The sequence below is a fragment of the Glycine soja genome, chromosome 3 (genome assembly GCF_004193775.1).
Source record: "Glycine soja cultivar W05 chromosome 3, ASM419377v2, whole genome shotgun sequence".
NCBI lineage: Eukaryota > Viridiplantae > Streptophyta > Magnoliopsida > Fabales > Fabaceae > Glycine > Glycine soja.
Window position 1 is genome coordinate 36,925,850 of NC_041004.1, and position 20,835 is coordinate 36,946,684.

General features: G+C 30.8%; 2 protein-coding genes across 3 annotated transcripts; one reads left to right on the forward strand and one right to left on the reverse strand.

Moving 5' to 3' along the window:
* Positions 1-5,420: 5,420 nt before the first annotated feature.
* Positions 5,421-8,243, forward strand: LOC114406702 (beta-1,2-xylosyltransferase XYXT1). The gene is made up of 3 exons (XM_028369478.1): positions 5,421-6,121; positions 6,210-6,287; positions 6,620-8,243. The coding sequence occupies exons 1-3, from the start codon at positions 5,893-5,895 to the stop codon at positions 7,924-7,926; spliced, it is 1,614 nt and encodes a 537-aa protein (XP_028225279.1). The 5' UTR covers positions 5,421-5,892; the 3' UTR covers positions 7,927-8,243.
* Positions 8,244-10,207: 1,964 nt separating this feature from the next.
* LOC114406703 (kinesin-like protein KIN-14L) lies at positions 10,208-18,207 on the reverse strand. 2 transcript variants are annotated; one of them, XM_028369480.1, is made up of 20 exons: positions 18,070-18,207; positions 17,870-17,968; positions 17,497-17,654; positions 17,183-17,335; positions 16,770-17,010; positions 16,084-16,190; positions 15,706-15,777; positions 15,093-15,200; positions 14,836-14,910; positions 14,251-14,332; positions 13,781-13,876; positions 13,499-13,672; positions 13,290-13,396; positions 12,874-13,055; positions 12,576-12,737; positions 12,226-12,476; positions 11,869-12,032; positions 11,020-11,672; positions 10,540-10,724; positions 10,208-10,436 (listed from the first exon to the last, which is right to left on the reverse strand). In XM_028369480.1, exons 2-20 carry the CDS (start codon positions 17,931-17,933, stop codon positions 10,363-10,365), a joined length of 3,108 nt encoding a protein of 1,035 aa, XP_028225281.1. In that variant the 5' UTR covers positions 17,934-17,968; positions 18,070-18,207; the 3' UTR covers positions 10,208-10,362. The 2 variants fall into 2 exon arrangements, with proteins under 2 accessions (XP_028225281.1, XP_028225280.1); XM_028369479.1 differs by having other exon boundaries at positions 16,084-16,193.
* Between the last annotated feature and the right edge of the window lie 2,628 nt (positions 18,208-20,835).

Below are 20,835 nucleotides of genomic sequence, written 5' to 3' on the forward strand. Positions count from 1 at the left end.
TTCAATATTAAAAATATAAGGTTTTCAATAAAATAGACAATAATTATGAGGCATTTTAATCATTCAATTTATATTTTTTAGAGATTATTAAATCATTAATACTTTCAGAAATTAAATTAGCATACATATAATTTTTTTAAAATTATATATATATATATATATATATATATTATATAAAATATAGGGTAATTAAAAGACTAAAATATCACAAATTTATAACTCTGAGAAACTATTTAATGAACATTTTGGAAATTAAATTGAATCAAATATTTTTTTTATGGAAATCAAATTTCGTGTTTATTCTTAAATTATCTATTTTTTAAATAATTAAATTTATCTGTTTACAGGTATTGTTTTGCAGGCTCTTTCTATGTTTTATTTTATTTTATGTACTAATTAATTTAATTGCCACCCTTTTAATGGCTGTTCTCTGGTCACTTTAATCGCTGTACATGTTCTACTTATGTTAGGTATAGTGAAGGAAACGTGAAGAACGGGAGAAGTTTTTAAATAAAAAAGAAAATAAATTAAATATTTAATTTTTTAAAATTATTGTTTGTCTTTCTTTTTTCTCTATAATTAAATAAGAAAAATATATTATTATCCATTTTCTTGCATCCATAGATAGCATAATCAGTTGTTTTCACATATTATTAATTACTCCATCAATTCTAAAATAATAATCATTTTAGTTGTTTTATACATTAAAAAATAGTAATTATACAAAATTAATTTTATATTATTATTAATTTATTTATAAATTTTATTATTCATCATTGATATTATAAGAGATATAAATAAAAATATAACTAATATTATATTCAAAAATTAAAATAATAATTATTTTAAGATATTTTTTTTATAGGATAATAATTATAATGGGATGAGATAAGATCCATAGATAGCACAATCAATTGTTTTGACAGAACTGAGAGTGTTTATAATATTTGATGGATGCTGGTTTTAGAAACAGTCTCCGTGTTGGCCAGTAGTTGCTATCAGCCGCGGTTGCTCCTTCTGGTGACGGCTCTAACTTTCCTATTACCATTATTTTATCTTCTTTCTTACTCTCTTTTATTATGTTTGATAGCAGTATATTTTTCTTAGCATATTTAATGTATCTTTATATTTCATCATTAACTATTAAGTGTTTATGTGTGTATTATTTTCACTGTATTCACCTTTTTCTAGGTGTACTGTGTACATTGAAAATGATAATATTAAAAAAATGAACACAGTAATGTATTCATATATAAAATATTATCATTATATATGTGACCATCGTATTTTCTTTTTATAAAAAAAAGACTATTGTATTTTCTATGATAATAGTATTAGAATTTTTTTTATGTATATCTACAAATTTTCTTTTTCAAATGTAATCCTTGGGGTGCTAATACCAATTTACCCCTTTTCTAAGATTTATTTTTTAACAAGATTCACTAGATACTCCTCATTAATTTGAGAACATCCTTAAATATTCTCATCTTGCAAATTAGTTTAGTGATCACTAGACCATCCTCTTTGGTTGAATATAATTTTTATTTAGTATATAATATTTTGCTCAGACCAATTTAAAAAAAACACACGGCCATATATTTTATTGGATAAATGATAAATCATTGAACAGTGAAAAGATAAAAAAAATAAAACAAATGAAACTAAATGAGATTATTTTTTATAAAAGATAGTGCATGAATTAATTTTAACTTAGAGGAGAAACTCAGTTTTTTTATCTTCTTATTTTTTCTCTTATGAATATTTATAAAAAAAAAATTCAAAAATGGGTTAAATATATTGTATGAGTACGAATAGAGTTAGATATTATAATACCAATACACATAATTATAACTGAAAATTTTTATAATTAGTTATCTGTATCTCATTTGCTAGGTAAAATTCTTACACTCATTATAGATAATTCTTATAGTAGCCATTAAATTTCAATACAGTCGCTATCCAAACTTTCTCCTCTCAACAAAATACTTTAGAAGAACCATAACATCTCCGGACAAATTTGAAAAATGGACTAACAAAACCCGAAGACCAAAATACAACTAAAAACAATTTACACGAGGTATATGGAGCCCCACAAATCTCCCAAACAAGTTAAACTTCGTTGTTATGATCTAAACCCGTTTATCTTCTTATTTTCATTTTTTTGTATTGATTGCAAGCCATATATGTTAATGAAAAGATATATCTCAAGTCATAAAAATAAAGTAAACAATAACTAGCAGGTACTTGAAGATAATACGGGCATGTGCTTAGTCAAGGTTGGAAAGCTTAAAAATCTAAATTAAAAAAAAATAGTTACTATTTTTTAATATAATCTGTGACCCTTTGAATTCACCATGGAAGCAAATCAAACTATTTGATAAGATGGAAAAAGTAATCATGTTTGGATTGACAACAAATTAACGTAGAAAATAAATTATTGATTATAAATTTGACCTACCTTCAATCTTGAACTAACAAGAGAAAAATGACATGGATATTGATTTGCTGCTCACGCCCGTAAAGGCGCGTTTAATAATGTTCCATATGCGAAACGCAAAGAAAAGAAATGATGTTCACGAAGAAAAGAATTTGAGAATCCCACTGGGCAAGAACAAGAAGGTTCGAACTATAATAAATAATATAATATACTTATGCCCTTAAACTAGGGGTGTTTAAGAAATGTACTTCGGATTGAAGTGATTCTAACCCAACTTAAATCAAATTGGTTTTTTTTTTATCTAAAATAATTTAAGAAAAAATAAATGTATTATTTTATAAAATCAATTTGGTTAATCAAAATTTTTCTATAAAATCAGTTTAGTTAATTAAACTGTTTTTTATTTAAATATTTTTTTATTTAAAAAAATAGTTCAAAAACAAGTTCAAAACTTATTTAACTCTCAGAACTAGTTTAAAATTAACTAAAAATTAATTCGGTTCAAAATCAATTTTCAAATCAGTTTGATTATTTAGATATAAAATTAAATTAGTTCAAAACTAATTCAGTTCGATTTTTTAATCAAATTAGTTTTTACACACCCTTACCTTAAACAAATAAAATACAATATCTATGGAATATGCTCAACGTGTTTATTTTTGTCCTCTTCTTTTTCCAGGATTTTCTCTTATTATTTATTATTTAACAAGAAGAAACAAGTCCTCGAATGAAAATAAATATTTTGTTTCATCTTATTCGACGTGTGTTACTTGACGTATAATATAAGGTACGTAAAGGTTTTTTATTTATCGAGAAAAAAATTCTGTATAATAAATTTCGTTGATACTTACAAATTGGATTATTTAGTGTATCCACAATGTACCGTTGCTCGAATAGGTTATTTATTTTAATTTTGTAAGTTCTGAAATATCACAAAATTGCTTATACTGTTATTGCAAGTGTGGTGCTACGTCTTATGCCGAGGACACAACTCATATGTACTGTAAGCATACTATTTTCGAATTGTAAAAATAAATTAAAAGCCCACCCAAATTGGGGTGGAGGAAAAATAAGAATAAGAAGGAAAAGAAAAAAAAGAAAAAAAATGATGGATCATCAATTAAAATATACAATTCAACATCTAACTAAAAACATATGCTCGAATCTTAAAACATTGTTTAAGGTCATTCAGTTCAGTTTCACTTAAATTAATAACTCATTAGTATGTAAGTCATATTTTGATAGACACCGAATAAATATTTTATCTTTGTTTTTTTTTTTTAAATCACATACTTTTTTCTAAAGAAAAAGAAAGAGACTGTCCTAAAATAAAAGAAGTTTTTTTTTTTTTCAATCTAACTGCGTAAGAGATTGAACATTCTACAGAGTTTTTTTTTTTTTTTTTTTTGTAATGGGACTTAATGCCCTCATTTACTTTAGAGGATTTCTTCATTCTCCCATCCTATAAGTTTTCTTGGTTTTTCCTTCTTTTTGTCTTCCATGGGCTTGATGTCCTCTCATGATTCCTTGAATTTGACCTTTTTGATTAATACATTATTGGTGTGCTGTAGACAATTGAGTGTAAGAGCCTAAGAGATGCTGCTTTAGATAAGATTCATTTTACTATGGTGGTGTCTTTGCATGTTTTTTTATTATTTTAAAGATTGAACATACCTTAAATAAGTTTGTTTTTAGTTCATATGACCAACTCATAATCTTGTTGGCTGACCAGGTTAAGGTGCTTGATAAAATTTTCTTGAAACTAAAACTTATTCATTAACTTGTGATTTATAAGTTACTTAAGTGAATTTGTAACTCTTTTATGTTTTTTTTTTATAAACTACGTATATTTTCCATAGAGTCAAAACTCTCCTTCAAATATTTAGTATAAATACATGTTAGTATTCAAACTTTCGAGATTTTTTATTAAACTGAAATAAGCTCTTGTCAGTTATAACATGTTAAGTGATTATCTTTATTATGTTAATATAATTTAAGTCTTTACTTTCTCTATTTTAATAAATAAGGTAAATTATTTTAATTATATCTTTTCTTTTTACTATTTTTGAGCTTACAGTTTTCATGTAATACTATTATGTTAATTATTACACTATATATTTATAATTTTAATAAATTTCAACTGATAATTTGCAAGTTTTAAACTAAGTGATCAACTTTATAAACTTTTAAAACCTTAAGATTATTTAACAAGAAGTTATCAAGTAGTATCAATAAATATCTACAGTTTCAACTAATATTTATATAGCACAAGTATATTTTATAATTTATAAGAAAAATGTAATTATACTTAATGACATATCATCTAAAAATTAAACCAGTAAGATTGATTTGTGAGAAAACGATCTATTTAATGAGAAAACTCATGTTTAATTTTTTCGTGTATAAAATTCTCTTTGACCATCAATAATCACAAATTGTGAAATTAATCTTTAACTTAAAGAATTAAAAAATACTCCTAATATCTGATTCAGATAAAAATATCATATAAAAATTAATGGAAATTATGATGGTTGAAGAGTATGCATAATATGTATTCTCTCCATTTTTATATAAGATTAAATTACTTAATTCATGAATATTAAAGAAAGTGGTTAATATAGTTTATAATAATAAATTTGTCTTAAATTGATAACTTTTTCTAAAATTATTATTATTATTAATACTTCTCTTTTTTCTAATGATTTATCAATCTATTTTTTTTCTTTTAATCAAAAGCATTTATAGTATAAAAATAATTAATAAAAAATAGCGTAGATTATAAATTAAATCTTATAAAAATAAATAAATACCATTTGTAACTTTCTTATAAATAAGAAGGGACCCAGCAATATATTTGTATTTGTAGAGAGCTTAGCTTAGGCTGGTTAACCGCGTGGTAGTCATTTATTCAACCGCGGGTGACGAAGTTGACTGTTGCTCTGTTTCCTGTTGGCATTGCCAATAACACACAACACAGAAAGAAATAAACCAACCCTGTTAGTTCCCTCACCAAATCAAATACTACTACCTCTTCTCTTCTCTTTTCTACTCGTCTTGCCAGCCAGCCACTTCAACTTTAAGAAACCAAAGCCTCCTTTTCACGCATCCTTTTCTCTCTTCTTCTTCCTCATTTCCTTTATTCCTTCCTTACATTCCCTCTCTCTCTCTTCCTTAACCCATAACAAATAAATACACAAACTACTGAAAACCATCACAAAGTAAACCACTTTCTTCTACCTTCTTCTCTCTCAACAAGCAAAAAAAAAAAAAAAAAAAACACCCTTTAGCTCTCTAGATAGAGGCAAACACCCTTTGAGTAAACAGAGTTTTCGCTTTACACATCTTCCCAGTTCTTGTGGTGCAACCCTTTTGTACTACTTTTCATAAGTTTTCCCTCTCTCTCTTTCAACCTGACATCGTGAAAACTGACAAATATTGCAACTTTGGACACCATCATGGTCCACTATCACCGCTCCCATCAACCCAGAAAGGCCAACAACACAGACTCCATCATCAAAGACGAAGAGTCACAGAACAACATCACGTTGGATTGTTCATCCTCTGCTTACTACAAGAGAACAAGGCCCAAGTTGTTGTCTTTTCTCTTCCTCATCACCTTCCTCTCTTGCTGCTATGTTTTTGCTCCTCTTTTCCTTGGCCCTTCTTTCCCTCTATCTCTCTTGTGTAAGCACCTAATTCCATGTTCCTTCTTTTTTCTTTCTCTCTTTCTCTTTGTTACTATTTGTGCTGATTTTCTTTTCTTGCTTTTCAGACTCTCCCGCAACTGAAAATGATTTGAAACAAGATGGGGTTGGTGCTAATGATTCTCCATGCTCTTCTGTTTCTACTGGTAAGTATTATTCCTGTTCCTTTTCCTTCTACAATTTTTTTTTCTTTGCTTGTGTTGTTTGTTTTTTACGTGGATTACCCAACATAATAATTGATAAAGGGTAATCATATCCATTTTCCTTGGTTTAGTTTATAGCTAACAAAATTAACTTGGCAAAGTAATGGAATTGGTGTGTTTGACTAAAGTTGTTGTTTTTTATTGATTGGCTTTAACTTTTAATATTTGACTTATTTTTTAATAATAAATTTTAGAAATTTAAGTTTGTTTTGTTGTTTGACTTGTTTCCGTGTTATTTGCTCCTAATAATGTTTTGTGCTTCTTTGATGTTTCAGGAACTATATGTTGTGATAGAAGTGGTTATCGTTCTGATGTCTGTGTGATGAAAGGTGATATAAGAACACACTCTGCTTCCTCTTCGGTCTTCCTCTACAATTCAAGGAGCAACAACAATGTTTCGAGAAATTTTGAAGAAGAACTCCAACATGAAAAGATCAAGCCGTATACTAGAAAATGGGAGACAAGTGTTATGGACACCATTGATGAATTAAACCTCATCTCGAAGAAAGTGAATTCAGGTAGTGTTGGAGGTTGTGATGTCCAACATGATGTTCCAGCAGTGTTCTTCTCAAATGGGGGCTACACTGGCAATGTTTATCACGAATTCAATGATGGAATCGTACCCTTATACATTACTTCTCAGCATTTCAAGAAGAAGGTTGTGTTTGTGATTCTTGAGTATCATAATTGGTGGATCATGAAGTATGGAGATATCCTTTCTCGCCTATCGGATTTTCCGCCAATCAATTTTCAAGGAGACAATAGAACTCATTGCTTCACAGAAGCAATAGTTGGTCTCAGAATCCATGATGAGCTAACTGTGGATTCTTCATTGATGAGGGGTAACAAGAGCATTGCTGATTTTAGAAACCTTTTGGATAAAGCTTATTGGCCAAGGATCAAGGGGCTGATTCGAGACGAAGAAAGGAAAGCACAAGAGAAATTGAGAGAACAAGTCTCTTCATCTGAATCATCAGAAGCCTCACAACAACAGTATATAACTATTAGGCAACAAGTGCAAGAAAATCCAATGAAGAAGCCTAAGTTGGTTATTCTTTCTAGAAGTGGTTCAAGAGCTATAACTAATGAGAATTTGCTTGTGAAGATGGCAAAGGAAATTGGGTTTTTGGTGCAAGTTTTGAAGCCCGACAGAACAACAGAAATGGCAAAGATTTATAGGACTCTCAATGCAAGTGATGTCATGATTGGTGTTCATGGAGCAGCTATGACACATTTTCTGTTCCTGAGACCTGGTTCTGTGTTTATTCAAGTGGTTCCTCTTGGTACCACATGGGCTGCAGAAACTTATTATGGGGAACCAGCAAGGAAGCTTGGATTGAAATACATTGGCTATCAAATTTTGCCTAGAGAGAGCACTTTGTATGAGAAATATGATAAAAATGATCCTATTCTGAGAGACCCTACAAGCATTAACAAGAAGGGGTGGGAATACACAAAGAAGATCTATCTTGACAGCCAAAATGTCATGTTAGACCTCAGAAGATTCAGAAAAAGGTTGCATCGAGCGTATGAGTATACACTCTCCAAATCAAAACTGAGTCTCCAACATCAACCAATGTGAATTTCAATGGTTTCTTTTGGTTCTCCGTATTCATTGATGTGAAAAAAAATTAAAATTTTCTTAAAATCTTGAACATTCTTATATGCATATAAAGGCACCTGAAAAGTTCTTAGTGCGATATGTTGTGTATAGCACGGGTATAGAAATGTATACTAGGATGTGTAAGTAAAAGCTACAACTTGTGATTCTCTCTCTCTCTCTTTTTTTTTTTTTTTTGTGTGTGAAAAAAAGAAATCGTGTTACACTTTTCTCTTCAGATTCAATCCTCCTTCAATGTAAGTAGTTTCAAATTTTATTGAGCGGTTAAATTTTGATAATGCAGTTTGCCAAACTACTAGAGTGGTATTGAAATTCTTGACAACTATGATTGAAAAGAGCAAGTCTTTTTTTTTTTTCGTTCTAAATTCAACCAATTTATGTGAGCTATATCTTTGTACATTTTTTTTTGTTACAAACTTAGGATGCTTCATTATTTAGAATCTGTTCTTGAAGGTGTTTTCTTGGGTAGGCCTAAATGCATGCTCCTTTCGGACCTAAATAGTAAATATGCTATTGAAGCTTTGACCTACATGTTCCTTTTTTCGGATTCATGTGTTACTAGGCTATGACCAAAAATATTGAAGATCAAGAGTGATTTCTCTAATTAAATTATTTCCATTTCTAATTATTTTTTTTAGAAGGGCACAGGGGAATCCGAGAAAGCTCTTAAAACAACAGTGCAAAGCTGCTACCTATATGATATATATGTAGTTAAAATCTGACCCTGCCCATGTACGTTAAGTAATAAGTGGGTCGAGCCTAAATCTGTGCCTGAAGAGGCATATGATTTCAAGAGTTGGACCTATAGTGAATTTTTAAAAAATTCCCACACTAGTTATCTGACACTTTCATTTATGATGAGGAGAATATGAAGTAATTTTTATGAAGGTGCTTCACTTCATGAGTTTAAGAAGTGCATCATATCAATGAGTAGTTGAATTCGATGATATTGGATATAATTTTCTTAAATAAATATTGAATTCAAATCTTATAAATAAAAATAATATTATTGAAAAGGAAATTTTTTATTAAAAATAATAATATAAAAGAAAAAGTGCACCAGAACTACTATTCTGTACCAACAAGCAACTAAGTTTCAGGAACCCATATGACACTTGTGTATGGTGCCAACGTTATCCTCGAGGATTGTGTACTTGCGTTTGTATCCATGTGATGATTCTTCTGTTGCAGCCATTATTGGGTCTCAGTATGGCAATTCCATTGTGGACACATGTGACATGTTAAGCAGATTCAGTGGGGACCACTAATGGTAATAAACTATGAAGGGATGGCACGCTACATGCATGGTCGCTACACTACATTAGCTTAGATGTCATAATACCGTACCATATCCTAATTTTATTGTTTTAAAATTAATTCAAGATTTTGTACTATGATTTAAATCAAAGCAAAACATTATCCAGATTAGCGAGTTTGTTAACTATGTCGTTTACGCAGGTGCTTTGTAACAAACTGTGAACAATATATCCTATTGATCTTTATTGAATGTTTTTAGTGTTACTACAAATGGGTTTTGCACTCTCATTCTCTCAACATTTATCAAACAAAGAGAGGAGTATCTTAAACACAAATTGTAGGGTTTTTTCAAGATAAATTATCATATGCTAATGTAGTGATACGAAGTATAAAGAAAAATAATTTACTCAATAAACACAACAGTTCCACGTTGTTTTATGTAATATCTATCAGTTTAACTTAATGAATTACAGTGATGACATGGTTTATAGCAAATAAAACCATCGTTAAAATTAGGTTGTTAATGGTCCATTTTTATTTTAGTTCAGAGTTCAGACTCTCACTATTCACGAGGGAAAATGACTCAGCTTCGAACCATCATGTGATTTGGTTGGATGGGAATGGGGAACGACCTCTAGTGCAAGACTCAAGCATGTGGGCAACTGGAATTGGGCTCCAAACTACGTACAAAACTTGCCCACCATACATGATACATGGTTAAATAACTATGATGTTATAAATTTAATTATCACTTACATTGATAAATATTGTTTGAATCCATGATATAGTTAGTTATCACCACTTGTTGGTAAAACAAACTTGGAATTTTTTTAATTTGATTTAATGTATTTAGGATCTTGAATTTTTAATTACTAGAATGCCCCTTTGGAAAAGATTGTTTGAGTCCATGATATAGTTAAGTTATCACCACTTGTTGTTGGTAAAACAACCTTGCAAGTTGCTAGAGTATAAAACTTAAGCTGCATGCATGAACTTGAAATTTTTTTAATTTGATTTTATGTTTATGTACATTGTTGCTTGATCCAAAAACCAAAAACTCTCCGACTGACATGGAGCTTGTCCTAAACTAAGTCAGAGCAATGTTGGCGTGCTTCAAGTCGAAGCACCACTGACAATGATCTACAGCCACCGTTTCACAGTCTTGCTGTCTGATTGGGAAGGAGGAGGAGTTCTAGCATTTCTGTCCTTGTCATCTTCAGATATCACACAAAACTATGGACTTAGTATATTGAATAACACAGCATTGTGGATACATATCTTGAGAAATGGGAAATCGCAGTTCTAGGTTTAACTTACATGCTACTACTGGCTTCCCTCCAAGTGAAGTTCTACGGGAGTTGTTTGGCAGTGGTGGTTGAATCCCCGTTAGAGATTGCCTCCTTTTAGTCTTCTCAACAGCTGAAATTGGTGATTTTACAAGATGATTTGTATAGCCAGTGCCCTTGACGGGTGACTTGACTTCAACCATATTTTGTTGGCTCCTGCATATTTTTCACAGTGGAAAAAGATTGAGTAAAACACAACCATCAAAATGAAACTTAAAACACTACGGTTAATGCCATGTTTGGATAAATATCTTCATAATATAGGAGGAGGAAATAAAGAAGGTAAAATGAATCAAGTTTCTCCCATAAACTAAATCAACTTATGCACATAACTGTTATAGAAGATTCATTTAACTAATTAACTTCTTCATTGTTTTGCCTTTTTATTTTCTTCCTCTACAGGTACTAATGGAGTAATTTGTCTAAAGAGTAATAAAGTTAAAACACACACCTCTTATCAGGGCCATTTATCAGTTTCCCAATTGTTCTCAAGGATCTTCTTATCTGCGATCCTTTTCCATTTGTGCTACCCATCACCTTAGTACCATGTGCATCGCCTCCATCCACCACTGGTGGTTCAGGTGTTTTGGGCAGTTTAAGAGGATGAACTTGCATCCCACCATTTACTTTTATCAATCTCGTTTGATAGGAAATGCTTGTTGGACTTTGAGGGGTTCTGGCATGCAACTCTGACCTGGAATTGCCACTGCTGAAATGGCCATTTAGTTTTGACACTGATTCTGGATCTTGCATTGGGTGATATTTCTGCTGAGACACTCGCTCGTACTGTAAAGCTTTGCTTACAGCATTATCTGATACTTTTGGTAGTAGACTATCTCTCTTGATAGTTTTTGAACCTTCCAAACTTAATCTTCTCAAGCGAGGTAACAAAAGTGGTGATTTGACTCCACCTCTATCCTCACGATTCACGGGTTTGTCAGTCTTTACAGCGCTGCAGTTCTCAATGCTAAGTCTTCGTGGGCGCAATGGAGTTTTCTCAGACACCAGTGTTGACTTCTCTGATGGAGTGTGTGGTTCTTTAATTCTTTGGAACGTTACCCTCTGAGCTTCCTTGGCTGCCAATGCAATCTTAAGGTTCTCAACCTAATATTCATATATAAAAAAAAGGAAAACTGAATCAGTTTAACTCCATTTGAGTTTAGAACACATACTCTCAAAATTTCAATTCTTACGTATGGCTATGATACTGAATGACTGTCCAATTCTCAGGCCTAAGAAAAGTTAAGTCAGCATGCATTGAAGTAAAAAAAATGTTGTGGCTTTAACTAGACATTCTAACCTGTTCTTTAAGATGCATAACCTCGCTGCTTTCTTTGTTCATACGGGCTGCCCCCAGTTCCACAGTGGAAACCCGCTGAGCAAACTTTAGAGTACTCATTGTTTCACCAAATGAATCTGATTCCGGACTCACATGAGCAAACATCAATGTTTTAGCATGCCCACCTAATTCAGAAATTTCCAAGAGAAAACACATTTATTAACCACATACTGTCATGTGAAAAAAAAATCAAGGCAGAGTTAAGCCTTTCCTTTCTCTGACATAAAGCTCATAGCCAAAAAAAATATGGAAATTTGAATTCCACAATAGAAAAGAAACTGGAATAGAGAATGAAAATGATAGAATACTAGTGTGCACCTAAGGAGTCCTGCAAAAGAAGTGTGAGTTTGCTGTTCCTATAAGGGATGTGAGAATTCTTTTGAGCCAGGGCTGTGATCACATCTCCCAAACAGGAAAGAGACTTGTTAATAAACTGTGCTTCCTTTAGTCTTTCCCCTGTAACCTCGGACTTGTCTACCCGTTCACTTCCAGCAAGGTCTACTAAGTGCAAGCAGCTGCGAATGGAGCTCCCAGATGTATCTTTGCCATTAACATGCACAGTAAGCACACTGAAACACGTTGAACAGCCATATCAGTGCCTAAAATAAACTCAACTACCTTGTATAACAAAATTCAGTTACCAGAACTCCTGAAAAGCAAAACTTCACCTGTGGGAACGACTACTCCTATTGTTCATTGCAGTCGAACTGACGGCACGATTAACCTCACCAAGTTTCATGAGGGTCATAACATCAGTTGGAGACTTCACTGAATGCAATATGGCGTCAGGAAGGCTCAACCCGTCATCATTGCAGCTCCGAATTTCTAATTTGAGGTTAGTTAAGGAGATAAATTATTCGCAAATAGCAGGATCAACAGACTAGAAATAAAGTTTTTTCTTCCTAATCTCTTCGGAGAAGTGTGAAAATGTTGGACCCTATGGAATAATGAATATGAAAAGGATATTTGTTGTCTGTTTTGTCCTCTGCAAGTAGGTCTCTAACTTGTTCATTGTAAATCTCAACCATTTGAACATAAATGTCATAGCTTATGATGTCCTTCCTTTCATTAGACATTTGAAACAGATCATTAAGTGCCAGATAATTGATTCCCATATCCTTTGATGTCCCTCCACCTGAAGGACCACTCTGCATCAAGAAAGAAATATTAGATGGAAACATCCTGGCTTTCAGTTTGCAAATATAATACAAAGTCATCACTGTTTCTTGCATTGGCCAACAGCCAAGATAATAGTGCAATAATAGTATCTTTGCTATCTGAAATGCAATTTCACACTTGATTTTTCTTCTTTTAAAATCAATTTAAACAAAACATCTATTGTGCAACTGAAGCAGAATGAATAATGATATTCAATATCTTACCATGGTGTAAGTCTTCCCCGATCCAGTTTGACCATAAGCAAAAATACAAACATTGTACCCATCCATCACAGATCTAATTAATGGTTGAGTATCCTTATAAACATCATCTGAGTACAAAACAGTAAATTTCAACAAAGAGATGGAAAGAAAGAGAAAAAGGTAGTCAAATTGGTCCAAAAATTCAGTAATATTAGTTTGTGGAACTCTACCTTGGCCAGCTATTGGACCAAAAACCTGATTAAACTGAAAAAGTTTCCTTCCATCTTTTAGTGTTTTTGTTGGATCTAAAATGAATAGAGAACCATCTTCCCCAATGAAATCAACAACATTCTTGGATTCAGCCCGGAATGAGGGCCTGATTCTGCAGTAAACTCGAATATTACCTGAGTTTTGAATTTGAAAAGTTTGACGAAGTTAACTCATGATCAAGAATACTCAAAAAGAAAATGACCCTTTAAATTAAACATACTCAAAACTAAAAGTACACCAACCTTTCAAATCTTGGACCATGTTGTATAGTTTCCTATTCTCTTCTACTACTTTGTGATATCCAAGAGCTTTAGTTGACATCTCCTGTATTTGACTCCCTGAATTCATGAAGCAACACAACTCCAGACTATCAATATCAACATAGTTTTCTGAGGAAAATATTGTTTTATAGAAACAGATACACAAAAGAAATCCATCTTTTAAAACACCAATGCATTTCTTTAACTTAATTATAATCTTGTTAATATTTATCTTCTAGGGAGACATCCCAAAAGCTCAATAACAGAAAAATGAAATTTAAAATCATGGGATATACAGTGGTTGAATGCCTGTCTCATTAACTTAAGCATGGCATCCCCTTTAAAAGTGATGAGATATAACCATTCAAATTAAGTAAAGAAAAACAACTATATCTTATTTTGCCAAAAATGATGTTAAAAATCAAGAAACCGGCAAAGTTAACTATTCATACCAATATCATGAAAAAAACCTTGAAACTGTGACTGTATCTCTTGAAACTCTTTCTTAATTTTCAACTTCAAAGCCTTGAGATCCTGAACATAAAAAACATGATTTTACAAACATTATAAATAAATGCAGTAGACCTCTGTTGCAGGCTGTGCTATGTATTTTACCAAAGATGTATATATGTATATACTTTGCTAACGAAATTATCTCAACACTACTCTAGGTTCTACTTGGAATAGAATATCAGAAATAACCAGATTTCTACAACCTGGCATCAAAAGTACACATTTCCTTAATCATCAGGGCAATGAGTTTATTCCATCAAATATCACTCCTATTTATTGCATATCTATTGTGCTGAATGTGAAGAATTGCATAGTAAATTATGATTGAACATAACCAACATGTATACGATAGAAAGAAATCGAAGTTTTACTAAGTATGACCATATAAAGTAGTGAAGTACACAGTATTTTTGGATAACATTTTCTGCTATTTGTAAACTGTTTACCCCCTTCCCTAACTGAATATAGTTCTAACTTATGATTTCTAATTAAATTAAGTGTAAACAAGATGAAAAAATGCCTACCAGAAGTTCTTTTTCCTGCATGTCTAAAAGATGCACCTGATTGCACTTGCACTTTCTGAGGCAAGCTTCGCCATGCTATATGAAATGTACATTGGGAAAGTTAAAATCCAAATTTGAGATGGGGAAATATTAGGGAAATAAATTAACATGTCAAACTATGATAAGCAATTTAATTCCTTTTTTAAAACAAAATTATTCTTTTTTACTGAAATTCTCTGTTCTAGTGTGAAATAATATTACAGAAAAAACAAAGGTACCTTAGAACTGTCAGGAGCAGATAAAGCATCTGATTGCGTAGGTGTTGAAATGGAATGAGGTGGTAAGTTACCCTTTTCTTTTACAGAATCCCTTAGAAGCAATGGCAACTGTGATAGGTCAACAAGACATTTTGTAGAATATCATAGCAAAATCTTAGGCATAGAAAGAAAATATTGACAATACTATATCCAATCACCCTTTCCAAAATCTTCAAAATCATCATAAAAGAATAAGCAAGGCTAGCAAGACAAATAAACATAATTAAATAAGCCTGTGATCCTATATGTAAGTATAAAAGCATATTTCAGTCATCTATTCAAATAGTTAAATAAGCCAGTGATCCTATATGTAAGTATAAAAGCATATTTCAGTCATCTATTTACATAGTTGTCAGGTTGGCTATAACAATGGCAGCAACAGGTGATAAGTTTGTTGAGTTAGGAAAAATTCATTCTGACCACAATACTGGCTTGGCTCTAGGGATAATAAACCGAGTATGATTGTTTGCAATTATTTATCTTAATCCCACATGATTTGCAGCAAGAAAGCTGGACAACAATATGACTCCTTAGGAATTAAGAATCAGCATACATTTGATATACTCAAACTAACCTCGTTGAAATTTGTAGGTGGCTGTTCCCCATTACAACATGCCATTATCTGATTAAATACCTTTATTGGATCCTACAGTGAAGACAAAAAAATGGGTCGGAGATAAAACACTTTACAAGCAATCAATAAATTTCTTATTTCAACATGTTAATGTTGTTTAAGACAAGTGCTAACTAGTGCACCAGCTAAGGATTCAAAAATAGGAAATATTACATGAAAAGTTAAAATCCTTTAAATTTTTTATGTATTAAATTAAATGATATATTTTCATTAAATATTATTCATTTTTTGATTCCTTAACAAGTGTGGTTTAGGCATCCATTTGCAGGATCCTAATTTTAATTAAATTTCTTTGTTTGTATGATGATTGCAACTTACCGCTACCAGGTGTTCTTTATGGAGAGAAGCAATGATGTTTCCATCGATATTTTCTTTGGCATCAAACATAAGGTCAACCAGTTGCTTGGCAAGTAATTCCACAATCTCTGCTGGATCCAGCAAAGGTAGTAGCAAGAAAAATGCAATTATACAAGTGCACATGAGAATACAAGGACAGTTTATCAAAGTCTAAATGGACAAACTAATAACAATTGACAGATCACATGCAATCAAAACAAAATATATGTTCCTTTTGTCATCAGGTATAATAGCATTTTCTTTCTTTTCTAATAGTAAGATACTAAGATATGAACGATGATATGTTGGACAGTTTGAGTTTTACAGTGTTTTCACTCAAGGAGTTAAAGTAAATTAGATCAAAAGACATACACAAGAAGAAAAAACAAGCCGGCCTTTTGTTCTTTGAGTTTAAGCTTTGAAAAACTCCAGTCATATAATTAGCTTCTTTTTCAAGCAATTTTTATGTACTTTTAACAATATGAATAATTATTTTAGAATGAAACTTAAAAAAAATATATATTAAAAGTCATCATTCCAAACTTATTCTCCTCCTAAGTGATGGCTACTGGCAAACTCTGGTAGTTTACATTCCTGTGCAGCTAGCCATTAGCTCACAGATACAAACCAGATCATACAAATATATTAACAAGATCAAGGGATTAAACCTTCTCTTTTCGGAAAATTATTCTCAGCGGGAGGCATTTTTACCAATGTGGCAGACAAATCCAAGTGCCTAGAAGCATCAAAGGAGAATGCAGCTGCTCTTGAATGCATTCTCATAGGCAAAGGAGATTTTATGTGTTTGTTGTATCCATTCTGTTTGTTCATCTGCTTCAACTCTTGAAATGATTTAAGTGCCAAAATGCAATCAACGAGTTTTGCTGCCGATCCCATCTCTAGATTATCCTGAAAATAAATAACCAACATACTTGTTCACACATTCTCAATTCATCTATTATAATCAAACGCTTGACACAAATTTACTGATGCAATCACTTCTTTTCTTTCTCTTTTAGATTACACCAATTGCACATACATAAAAAAAGCACTGTGGGCAGGTATAAAATAAATAGCATACCCTTTCAAGATCAGAAACTTCAAAAGCCGGAAGCTTTAATTCTTCCATGACAAACAGAAAATTGCGTACATTTTCAAAATACTGATAGGCAGGCAAAGGCTGAGAATCCCAGGCAAGTGATTGTGAAGGCACTTGATTATCCACAACGACAACCTTGAAAAAAAACATCATCAGAAAGTGGTATAAGCATTTGTGGTGAGAAAAAGAGAATAAAAATTCCAAACTCAAACTTCCCAATTTAAACCTGCCATTAATTGATCAATTCAATATATAACAAGTATACAAAATTCATTTATAGGATTGTAATGTAGTACCTTAGGCACTGCTCCTGGATGAATCTTGTTAATGGCATTGCAAAGAATCAAACCATTTCTCAAGCAAGAAATGAGTTCTGTCTCTGTAGGCTGGTTTGGTATACCAAGAGGACCCACTTGGCTTTCTAGCCACTGAGTAGCCTCATAGCGTCTCCAAGCTGCACAAGTTATTGTAACATTCTATCAGACAAATCAATGGCACAGAAACATGAAAAATTGAAAATGAAGATTCTTTTTTTAAAAAAAGTAAAAACAACTCCATCATTAATAATCATTATTAAGCATAACAAGCACACATTTTGGACCACAAAAACAAACACAAAGGTGAACCATGACAAGAATGAATGACCAAGGAAAACAAACACAAACTTACCAGATTCTTCAGCTTTTCTTGAAGCCATGTTGAAATGAGTCCTATTTCTTGAACCATCCTCCATGATTAATAAAAAAAGAAAACCCAAAAACCTGGATCCTGAGGGTTGTAAAAAAATGAGAGTGAGAACCAAAATGATCACACAAAACAAGGCACAACCCAAGTTATAGCATTTTTGTTCTAGAAACCAAAACACATACCCAATTTGAAGAACCAGAGAATAGAACCCCCCAAAAAACGATCCTTTTGTAAGAGGGTCTTCTGCAAAGGACTCAAAGAAACCCAGAAAAGTGAGAGAGTGGTGGAGTAGTTGTTTTTGCTGGAGTTAGAAAATGTTTTTTTTTTTTTGCTTTGGTTCGGATAACAGCGAATGGGGTTAGCTTTGGGCTCCGAACCTCAGCTACGGAATCGTAACGTTACCTTTGATTTTGAATTCAAAATGGTAGGCCACGTCTTTTGGTTCCGCAAAGCGGTTACGCTCCGTCCATTTTGCATACCGAGTCAACTCATCGAACGGTGAAGATTCTCTGATTGGAAATACTTGAAATCAGGTCAAAATTTTGCGAGTATATATATGGAAATAAAATCTTGCATATTTCGGGTTAAATTGGTAAAAAACCTAATGCTTTTTTTTTTCTTAAGTGTTGCAAAGTATATCTAACTATTACTTTTGAAATAATTATAATAAGAAAATTATTTTACATCATAGTATGATTATTAAATATTAATTTTATAATTAAATACGAATGATTAAGACTTAATATCATATACTGTTTAAAAAATTATGTGATTTTATGTCATTAAATTTCAATCCTCCATTTATGATTTAGATTTAATTTTTTTCACATTTCTACTCTCTCTCTCACACACACACACACACATATATATATATATATATATATATATATATATATATATATATAATTTAAAACAACTAAAAAAATTATCTCAAGCATTTTAAACTATTTTTTTTACTTTTATATGTATATGTATACACAATTTTTAATCAATTATTTGTTTCATTTTAAAAATAAATTTATGTGTTTAAAATATCTGTTTATTATAAATTTTAATTATAATATAACTTATATATTTAAAAATATTTATTTATTATTTTAATTATATTACATAATATTTATCTCATGTATTCAAATACTAAAATAATTATATGTTTTTATATAAACAAATCATGAGTCAAACTTGTTCAGTTAATTTTATTGTTGTTTAAAAAAAGTTAATTTTATTGTATTAATTCTGTATATTGTTGAACAAATATTGGGTCAAAGACTCAAAGTTGTTCAATTAGTTTTATTTTATTTTATAATATTACATGTAGGAGTATTTTGGAACATTTATTATCTCACCCCAAAATCAAGTTTGTTTACTTCTAATCCACTTGTTACAATTAAATTGATAGTTCATATTATGAACATTAATTTTAAAAGATTTAAAATATTCAGAAAATATGTATTAAATTGATTCGCTTCTGGGGATGCCATGGCCCATGCATGAAATTCAAATAAAAAAATCTGCAATCAAAATAGTTTGTTTTTTCTCTCTCCATATTTTCAGATGTTTTACCACGTGCAACTATGAATGTTTCCTTTTTCTTTTTAATAAAAAAATCTACAAACTTAACCTAATATTCAAAGTACATATAGAACTTTAAATCAAATATATCATAATATTTATTCCTGAATTTTAACCCCGTAAAAAAAGGCCTAAATTTTATCAATACACAAATATTCATTAGTATTTAACAATAACAAGTTTGCATCTTGAATTAGAAAGAAAGTGACAAAAAATAATTTGAAGAAAAAACCAAAAAAAAATTATATTAAGAATTTTTTATTGATCCATTGTAAATAAGTTTTTAATCAATTTAACTTGTTTTTTATTTATCAATTTTTGTTGATTTTCTAATTCTTTGACCATTTTTTTCAAAGCCGAATTTGTTGTTTATTTGAACCACATGCTAAATCGATTCAAAAGATAAAAAAATTTCTATCAGATAATTCATTGGTTTCATCCAATTTTTAGAACACTTAAATGAAAATATAAAATCTTAAGAGGTTTGTTGCTTATCAAAACTTCAAAGAAAAAAAGTTTATAATTGTATGCAGTACCATGATATGTGAAGAAATGAAAAGTTAGTGAGATAATATTGTTACTCAAAACTATTAAGCAGGTAGATCAATTGACTTGATGAATGATATTGTGTTTGAGATCTAAATATGTAATTATATTAAATAATTTTATTATTTGTATTAGTTTTATGATATGATTGTTCTCTTATGTTAGGATGAAGGTCAAATTTCAAAGCCAGCTAATAAAAAGTTATTTATTATTATGTTTCAAAGTTTATTTTAGATGTCAGCTACTGTAAAGGGATTTTGTTTTCTGTAAATAATATATGTGGTAAAAAGAATATTATTCGATATTGAAACATATGATGAGTGTGTTAAAAAGTGTTCATTATTCAAATTATACTTTAGTTGGTTAAGTGAATGTGTTTATCTAAAAACTAACAGTGAATCAAATGTACTTTTTAAATTGCATCAAGAGACATAATATTATAATGAATTTGATGCTAAAGAAAAAGTAGTGATGACAAAAAATTGATTATTCTTTTCTTCGAGTGCATTGGTCTCTCTCATCTTGTTTAATAAGTCCTCAAAAGGAGCACTTATATGTAAGATTGTTAAACTCGAGAGTTTACGTAGACTCATCAGAAAATTTTATAGATTCAACTCATGGACTCAACTCGTATCACTACTATATAATAACTTGCAGGTGTTATAGTAGTGATAGATCATTTTCATCGCAGATTTGATGTTATTAGAGAACAAAGATTAGGACAATAAATGAAGTTATGTTTAACATTAAACATTAAACTGACAACAAACAATTCAAAATGACTTACATTTTACTCTAATTTTTTTTTAAGTTACCGATTCGTTAACTCT

What these genes read in the sequence shown, in the direction of transcription:
- LOC114406703 (XM_028369479.1), bottom strand. Translation starts at nt 17,933, where the DNA reads ATGGAGGATGGTTCAAGAAATAGGACTCATTTCAACATGGCTTCAAGA. An exon ending in AGGTTTTTTTCATGATATTG is followed by an intron (nt 13,877 to 14,250) that starts GTATGAATAGTT and finishes TCATGAATTCAG; the next exon opens with GGAGTCAAATACAGGAGATG. An exon ending in CGGGGAAGACTTACACCATG is followed by an intron (nt 13,056 to 13,289) that starts GTAAGATATTGA and finishes TTCTTGATGCAG; the next exon opens with AGTGGTCCTTCAGGTGGAGG.
- LOC114406702 (XM_028369478.1), top strand. Translation starts at nt 5,893, where the DNA reads ATGGTCCACTATCACCGCTCCCATCAACCCAGAAAGGCCAACAACACA. An exon ending in TTTCCCTCTATCTCTCTTGT is followed by an intron (nt 6,122 to 6,209) that starts GTAAGCACCTAA and finishes CTTGCTTTTCAG; the next exon opens with ACTCTCCCGCAACTGAAAAT. An exon ending in ATGCTCTTCTGTTTCTACTG is followed by an intron (nt 6,288 to 6,619) that starts GTAAGTATTATT and finishes TTGATGTTTCAG; the next exon opens with GAACTATATGTTGTGATAGA.